Genomic DNA, 9,443 nt, shown 5'->3' on the forward strand with positions numbered 1-9,443 from the left:
AATTCTGAAAAAATTTTTGAAGTTCTATAAGAAGAAAATAAACAATTTTTGTCTCTTGCAATATTTCTATAAAGTTGATAGTATTTAAGTAAAAAATTATTAAAGACCAATTTTCGGCAATTTTTAATAATTAATATCTTATTAACTATTGTTAAAATCGTAAAATGGTACAGGACTTTTCTTCTCAGTTTAGTCTGCCAAACACTCTGCATAAGGAAATATTTGTGTTAAAGCAGGGAATTTGTTTCATCAGAGCACAGTTGTGTTCAAAAGTTAGGTTTTATCGATGAACTTTTTTGTTAATAACTTTTTAACGAATAACGAGCGACAGCTAAAACCTGGAGGTCATGTCAACATATGTCAAGGTCAAGGTCATCGGAGCTGCCTCCCCCAATCGGCATATTTACTGTTACATAAGTCACAATTACTTAAGTAACGAAACCATATTACCTGCAGACTTTAATTCACATATACATATTACAATATTAAAATCATATTACAATATTACAATATTAAAAAATTAAAACACGGACTAAGGTTATGATGAAAGAACAGAGTCTAAAGTACTTTAGGCACGGAAATACAAGATAATATAAGATAATAATGAAAAGATAAGCATATAAGTTTCTTGTTGTCTAATTTCTCTGATAAAAATTACACTTGTTTGTTAGATTTTTTCCAAACAATATGAATATATTTTAATATATTTCTTTCTTATTTTAAATAATATCTCAAAATTTATATAAAATTAAGATATAAAAGAAATAAATTACAGTTTTAGAATTATTAGTTTGTTTTTTATCAATATATATATTTTTATAAATATATTTAATATATAAAAATTTTTATTATTGTTATTTTCATTCATTCTCGAGAGATAAAATAGATATACGAACCAAGTATAATATTCTTTAAAAATCCATAATGTTTATTTGAGACTCTGTAATACAGTATTCATAAATTTAAATACTGAGTATTTAAGTATTGTACAAAATATTGTTTTATAATAAATCAAACGATGCAAGACGGATGTTGATAAATGATGATTTCTCGTGTTTCACAAACGTTTAAACGTTTAATTTATCGATCTATTTTCTTCATTGGTTCCCCTCATTAAGTATGCACTTCTGCAAATTATTTCAACAACAATTTAATTGACGAACAATATAACGAATTACGGAAGAAAATGAGAACATACATTACAAATTGAGTATAGTTTTTTATAGAATATCCTAGATCAATTTTGAAAACGAAAACAAGTCTACCACATCATGTGTACATGATAGACGAAGGACTAAGGGCTCTCGAAGCGAATGAGATCGGATACGTCTGGCTGTGGACACATGCCGCATGTCGCCCAAGGATCCTCTAGCTCCCAAAGATCCGGCGGAAGATGCTCGCGACCAGGTGGTGGTCCACGTGGTGGACTTAATGGATAATGTTCCACGTCGAAAAATCTCTCTAACTCCTCTGGATCAAATGAAGGATACTCATAAGGTGCCTCGCGCCTTGGTATGTCGCGCATCGTGGGTTTTATCCTAGACACAATCGGCATGTCTTCCTCCTCTTCCCAGGATATGTCGCCCTCACGTAAAAACTCCTCCTCGAAAGGCACATCAAAACGCAGATCCTCCGGCAATGGCTCCTGAGCTATCCTCTCGAATTCTTGTTTGGTTCGGCGAGCTGCCTCACGCGCCCTAATTCCGGCCATACTTCTTTGGGCGAATTCGCGTGCCGCCACGACGGTTGGATGTTCTCGACCGTATTCGATACGGAACATCTCGCTTTCAATGTCAGGAACTCTGTATTAAACATGGGCATTGATTAACTCGATAAATTTCCAACTAATTGATATGTAAAAGTGATGAAACTTTATCAAAAAATTCTCTTATTTTTTGCTCAGCAATTGTTATTTATTGATACACTATTATCGAAGAAAAGAAAAAGTTCCAACGTTAATCTCAAATTTATTTATTTAAAAAAACAAGTTATTATTTAAAAACAATCTTACTTACAATATATACCGGTTCTCTAAATGCGTGGATTATAAAGGATCCCGCACGTTTCATGTGGAACAATCACAGACTTATATAAATAGATTGTACTGACTTAATGCAATAGAAAGAGATGACCTGATTCCGAGCTGTCTTTGTTTAGTTTCCATACGCGTATGTATGCGTCCTGTCTGTGAGTAATCGTGTGAATTTATCCATGTAATTTATACGTGTGTGAGTGGAAGAACTCAAATATGTCGCTGCCCAGCGCTGTCTTCAAAGATAGAGGCGAAGTTGACAATCTACTTATAGAAGTCTGTGGGAATAATAACCCCGATCAAATTAGTCCGTTTTGAGATATGTTATACTTCTTGTGATTCTGAGCAAATGTCTCCATTGCCACATTCACATAAAATCAACAAATAAAAAGAGAACAGGCGGAAAGAGAAAGGAAAGGTTCAGTACCAATTTCACGATTCAAAACAGGCCGGTATTCATAGTCGATTCTTACATTTAAGACTGTCTTAAGTACAATCTTAAGATGTCGTAAGTCAATCCGAGGACTACATTGACATCTTAAGACATTATACTTAAGTCAGTTTTAAAATAAAAATGGACTATGAATACTGTCCCATATTTAGCGTTTACAGTTGTAGCCTTCTTGCACCTCATGAACATCTATAGATAGAGAGGGCGGAGATTTAGAAAGACCCCGTCCAACTGCACACGCCACCCTTCATGCGCATGTTATCCCTTCCACCGTGCGCAATCGCGTTTTTCTCGCTCAAATCGCTAATTGTTTTTAAGCGATCAAAAATGCTTTCTGGACAATCTCGGTCACTCGGCGTATATCAATGAAGAGACATTCTAGACAATATATAAGTTTTAATAAATTATAGTAAACATATACCCTTTCCATTAATATGTAATAGCAAGAATGACTTTAAAACGCGATAAGTTAACAAGATATTAATTGTTTACGATTTTCTGTGCTTTATATACCACGTTCATAAACGTGACTACAAAAATTCTGCGTGGTTTGCGCATAAAGCGACATCAAAATGTTGGAGAGCCTACGAACGAAACTTGCTTATGTGTTTTGATGAATTTTTTTAAGTTCTTCAAACTGAAAAAAGATATTTTTTGACACATCCCACTGATTACGTTTTTAAATTTATTAGAGATACCATTCACAAACTGAATGGAAAACTACTATTATTTCTTTTTCGTTGAATTATTCTGGAAGAATCTTAAATTCTCATTGAATCTGTGTATTAAAGTTTTAATCCTCAAATTCATAGTGTTAAAAAAAATCAAAAATAGGATAGTCATTTTCCAATAAGATTTTCACGATAATTTCTAAATTATTTTGATGAAATTCTGGATGTGAAAGATAAAACGTCTTGTTCGCAAGATTAAAAATTAATCCTTTTTTCTGGGTAGTTGAGACCAAAAATTTAAAAACCTCCTCAAGAAAGTGACATATTTTTTTATATTATAAATGTTATAGTATTTTGGAAACTAAAAATATTATCAATAAAATCATCGGTCAGACGAGAATACATTACTATTTATGAAACTATTTGGATTTTTTGTTTCAGGATAAACAAAATAGCGGAATCGTGTACATTATTTATCAGTGCATCTTTTACACGGATTGCTGTACTTCCTCGCAATATCAATATTTCTCAATAAAATTTGCAACACAACAAGTTCAATATACGTATTAATAAAGTGCTAAATTACAAGTGGATCGTATTTATACTTTTCCCGCAATCCATACTCAAAAAAATCTTCATTTTTCAGGCTGGTCAGGGTGTACTCCCCTCTTAAAAAGATATCAACACTCGAGTTCTGTGACTTCAAAGCGCTATATCTTTTTATCTGTTGATTTTATGTGAATGTGACAATGGAGATATTTGTTCAGAATCACAAGAAGTATATCATATTAAAATGAACCAATTTTACCGGGGTTATTTTTCCATATGAAACGTGAGCGGTCCTATCTTCTGTTTTGTTCTTTTTTTTTGTGTTAAGTGACCCTGATAGCAAAGTCTGCAGAGACAGATTTTGAGCAAAGCCTGCTACCAATTTTTGATTGTAGGAAGGCAACAAATTATTGTATATACAAAGTTTGTACTCAGACAATGTCAGCAAACTGCTGTCACAAATATAACAAAGCCCACTGACATACTATGTCAGCAAATTGATGACGGAAACCAAACAGAATCTGCTGACATAATCACAACGACCGAAAAATCACTACAACAATTACAAACGATTTCATATATAAATCTGATGCTGTAGATGAAAACCATTTGAGCTGTAGATGAAAAAATTGTCTACCTGTTTTTTTTTAAATCGGGATCATTTTTTTTTAACTACAAACAAAATAATGATTACTACAATCATCTACAGGCAAAATTCTACAAGAAACACTCTTTGAAACCTGAATTGGAAAAGTCGGATGCCAACTTCATGGAAGTAAATTTTGCTCTGTTTCTGCTGTCAATCTGCCGTCAGATTATATCAACAGGTTTTGCTCGGTTTCTGTTAGTAATCTGTTGTCAGATTATGTCAGCAGATTCTGTTCGGTTTTTATCAGCAATCTGCTGGCAAAACATGTTAACAGACTTTGTCGACAAATCCATGGAGTTAAACCATTGATTTTGAATTTGTATTTACATTTTCATACGACTAGAGCAGTTTACATTTTTATTTAATTAGCTTACTTTAATTGATTTTTAAATATAACTAAACTAAAAATATTTGCATGTTGATCGAATAACATGTTTTAAAAATTTTAACTCTTATTTTCTCTCTTTCTTTTGATATTCTTACTTGTGAATGTATCTAGATCTTTCTTCTTCTGTGAGTTTTACGGCATTACCAGCGACATTCGCCACAGCTATTACAAAGTCTCGTCTTGCTTGCTGCAAGTCCTCCAACTTGCCATGCACTGTCTCCGCTTCAGCAGCATCTTGCTCATCGAGAGTCTCACTACCAAACAATGTCCGTGATTAACAAGTCATTGAAACATTGCAATTATTAATTTGATAAATAAATGAATTTAAAAAATTTTTTGGAATTATTTATTCCATGAACAAAGAAATTCCCAATATTTATCATGAAATAATTCTGGATTCATTAACTTTACTGTAATGTTCCTAAAAGATTCAGAAATTTTAAATACATAATCCGATTTGCATCTTGAAATATAATCTTTTTTTTTTTTTTTCATATTTTCTTTGCATTAGAGACAAAAAGGAGTAAAGGAGATCCGCAATTTTCCAACTTTCATCTCGCAGGAACGAATCTTTTTAGATTTAGTTTTATTCATCTACTTTTCCAAGACATCATCGGGATAATTTCAAGTTTCACCTGATCACTTGAATCGAGCGATTCGCTACTTCACACGGTTCAACGCTGATCGCAGGTGGTTGAGGGATGCTAACAATAGTGGTCCGATTCTCGTTCACCGATTTCGGTGGTATCACAATGCTATCAATTGGGCCCTCGCCTACTGGCTCGGCTTGGATCACCTGAGCATTCATGGATCTCGCTAATTCCCTGGTTCTCTCGGGGATAGTCGGTTCTGGCGCTCTTCTCTCTGGCATTATTCGTCTTTCTGGCCTTCTCGCTGGTCTAGGAGGCGAGATCGGCGGAGACGGGGCACGTCTAATAGGTCTCTCTCTACCAAATCTAGAGCGTAAAAATTGTAAAATATATTTAGGATGGATTTGAGGAAAAACGGTACTATGATGTACCTAAACGGTATGCAGTATAGGTACAGTGTTGATACTATAATATCATATACATTTTTTGTACTGTTACTGTGTACAGTTACGCCGTACATCGCTACCTTGTAATAATACAGTAACAATACGGTAGCGATATTTTGTGCGGATATCGTAGAATATCGCACGTTTAGTTATCTGGGTAATAATAAAATACTCATTTTAGTAATAAAACTATAAAATTAATTAATTTTGGTAACATGCATATCTAAGGCGTATATTATCGGCACGGCGTACCAAAAGTACGGTGTACTGTAAGCTTTAAATACGCACGTACGTGACAGGTACGGTATCAGCACACATAGTACGCCGTACGCTCATCGTACCAATACCGTGGAGGTATTTTGCTAGGCTCTATTGATAATCAAACTCGGATGACTGATATCAGCAATTTTAATAATTTGATGCTACAATCAAGCATTATAAAGATATTAATATATTGGAAAACTGTTAATAAACTTATTGCGAAAAATATTATCTGGGCTGGGACTTGAACCCGCATCTCTTGTATTCCGTACGAGTATCCTAAGCCATTAGACCATCGAGGCTCGTACTATGTTTAATTGTAGCATCAAATTATTAAAATTGCTTGTCAATTTAATTCGTGATTATTAGAGTTTTAATTTCGTTTATAGTCCGGAAAAACAATTTGCGGCGCGCAGTTAAAACCCAGTGAGAAATGACAATGGAATTGATATCGATTCGACGTCAATTCGATGATTTCGACATCGAATCGATTCCATTGTCATTTCTCACTGGGAAAAGACTACAATATGGTGCAAGTACATATATAGTATAAATTAGTAATTCAAAATTGAATTATTTAAAGCGATGAAGATCCAGCTTCGACTGTAATAGGCATTTTAAATTTATAGTATTGAGGAAAACTAAAGTTATCTTAGAATTTTATATGTAAAAGCATATTTTTAACTCGTTTCAACTGCTATCAGATCGTGTGTTTCTGTTCAAACATAGGCTCACTTTATGTGTCTTTTACGACCATTTGCTGACTGTCAAGAGAGAAAAGGACAGTTTTGTTTAGTTTTTACAAGTGTTTTAAATCTCGTCATTTACATTTATTCAAATTGTCTTTATTTACAAATGGCACGTAACATAAATTAACGCGTCATTCCTCGTTTCTGATGTTATCTATGTTTCGTATGATTTCAACATGGCCGCGGCGATTACTCAGGAGTCTTAAGTAACTTAACTTAACGTTTAGTTCAGCATGCAAAACGTTTTAGAGCTTCCAGCTGAAATAATATATCGAAGCTACACATAATTTTCGAAGTTCACCTAGGATCACCACCGATCGGTGCAGGTGTCCTTCTTGGCCTCCTTCGCGGCATAGATTCCTCTCGTTTACGTTCAATTTCCTGCTTGACCTTCTCCGCATGCTTCACTCGGGCCAGCATCGCCTTTGTCATAGTTGGTCTGGCAAAATCGACTCTCCTTGGCTCAGCTGGAGTATACTGTCGCCTTCTGATAGGGTCTGCCAAGACTGGTTGTGGTTGTCGTCCTGTTTCCTTCTGTTCATATTCTCTCACTACAGTGGCACTTCTCGCCTGTCGTAGTGCCTGCGTCCTTGTCAAACCAGGTTGCATTCGTGGTTTTCGGCTCGCCATCATTGATTGTTATTGATATTAAGTGATTCTTGACGTAAAAATTTATATATATATATATATGTGTATATATATATACACACACAATATTTTTATAGTAATATACTATTAATGTTTCTTATAAAATTTCATTACGAGAGAGAGAGAGAGAGAGAGAGAGAGAGAGAGAGAGAGAACAAAACACCTTTATTCTCTCCAGAAATCTAACAAAAAATTTTTCTTTGCTAAATTATGGGTGCTTTTCATTTAATGACATATCATTCTACCTTTCTTGATATTCCAATAATAAAGATAGAACAATTTACATTTGTATCGATTTGTGGAAAACTCTGTTTAATTTTTTTTTAATGAAAATATAATAATTTTTCTGCACTTAGATTGATACTTATCGATATGTCTTTGTGAGAAATATATAATATCACATTTTTATAACACTGCATTTAATATGACAGCTTATTTAATACTATTCAGAAAAATAATCCAAAACATAATGACTTAGATTGAATGATTATTGAAAAAACATTTTAAAAACCTCGTAAAAATAGATTTTCTAGAGTCTCCAAAGGGTAAACTTTTCTGCTTAGCGCAACGATTTTTCTTGGCGCTCAAATAATGGATCCAGTATTTTTTCATCTTGTGAAAGTTTACAATACGTTAACAGTCCATGCTGGCAGGTATAACCGGCACTTAATTAAGGCCGGATTGATCAATTTGCCATCATGTACAGGAATTTTATATTATGATAGGCCTGAAAGGTTTATGTGATTTAGCATGAAGAAATCACTGGTGACAGACGCAGCAGCTTTTGTTTCGTTTTTGCAAAACGCATCTCTTAAATCTCGAAATGATCGTATCTCTGAAGTTGGCTTAAATGAAAGGATGTTCTTGCTTTATGCAATTTTTATACCGAAAATAAAATTAATTTATACAATAATACAATATTGAAGAATAAAAATAATAAGCAATCTTGACAATTCAACATATTTTTCAAAAATGCTTGAGGTTCAACCAATCATTACTCGACTCTCATCGCATAGAACGGAAATGGAAACGACATATGAATTTAGAAGATCTATATGAATTTAGAATCTCGTTTTTTGTGTGAAGGCTTTTTAGTTCATTAAAAAATTTTGATAAATGTTTAGTTTTTACAGTCACATAAGAGACTTTCAGCTCTGATGACCTTGGTATTGATATATGTTATCAAAATCATGACCTTGAGTATAACTTTGAGGCACGTCTAACAGGTTTTAGTTGATGCTCGTTACTTGTTAAAAACTTATTAATAAAAAAGTGCACTGCTTTACGGGCGAAATGAGGTCTAATTGTATTGTTCGAGATGGTTTTTTGAATTCCATGCAAAACGAGATCCACCCTACCTCCCCTTCCCTCGGGACAAACAACCTTCCACAAAGTTCATTTTTATTTCTAAACACGTATATATACGCAGTAATTTTTTTATTTCCTTTTAGACCGCCAGGAAAAACGCTTTTGTGACTTTTGAGTATAGTTTAAAATACTACTATTTTTGGTGGTATTTTTAATACTAATATTGTATTAAACATAATTGTATGCATGTTGCTCAAAATGTATAAAAATATATAAGTATTGAAAAATATACAAAAAATTAAAATACAAAAAAATAAAGAAATGATAAAACAAAAAAAAGTAAAAAAAAATACAAAAAATAAATGTAAAAAATCAAACAAAAAAGAAAAGTCAAAAAGGAACTACAAATTTTCTACGTCCATATCGTTAGCTCTAAATAATGTTAAAGGAAAGTTCTGAATCTATTCGTTTATATTCATTTATGTTGTTAATATTGCGCTTAGGGCTCGAAATTTTATAAATCTATGCTCAGAATTGGAATCAGCAAGACCAAAAACCTTCAAAATACAATATTTTTGAGAAAAACAATATCGAGAGTATACAGGGCACATATAAGAGTCAAATATAACAAAATATTTTAAAACATAAAAACTCAAATGAAAAGTATATATAATATAATATTCTATAATTGATTAAAATTA

General features: G+C 33.1%; 1 protein-coding gene across 2 annotated transcripts; it reads right to left on the bottom strand.

Annotated features, from left to right (window-relative positions):
• Positions 1 to 956: 956 nt before the first annotated feature.
• On the bottom strand, positions 957 to 8,213 carry LOC108755949. 2 transcript variants are annotated; one of them, XM_018499549.1, is made up of 6 exons: positions 7,946 to 8,213; positions 7,088 to 7,444; positions 5,376 to 5,696; positions 4,841 to 4,994; positions 1,199 to 1,807; positions 957 to 1,127 (listed from the first exon to the last, which is right to left on the bottom strand). In XM_018499549.1, exons 2-5 carry the CDS (start codon positions 7,417 to 7,419, stop codon positions 1,295 to 1,297), a joined length of 1,320 nt encoding a protein of 439 aa, XP_018355051.1. In that variant the 5' UTR covers positions 7,420 to 7,444; positions 7,946 to 8,213; the 3' UTR covers positions 957 to 1,127; positions 1,199 to 1,294. The 2 variants fall into 2 exon arrangements, with proteins under 2 accessions (XP_018355051.1, XP_018354967.1); XM_018499465.1 differs by having other exon boundaries at positions 959 to 1,127; positions 1,199 to 1,802; positions 4,836 to 4,994.
• Between the last annotated feature and the right edge of the window lie 1,230 nt (positions 8,214 to 9,443).

The sequence above is a fragment of the Trachymyrmex septentrionalis genome, unplaced genomic scaffold (genome assembly GCF_001594115.1).
Source record: "Trachymyrmex septentrionalis isolate Tsep2-gDNA-1 unplaced genomic scaffold, Tsep1.0 scaffold101, whole genome shotgun sequence".
Taxonomy (NCBI): Eukaryota; Metazoa; Arthropoda; class Insecta; order Hymenoptera; family Formicidae; genus Trachymyrmex; species Trachymyrmex septentrionalis.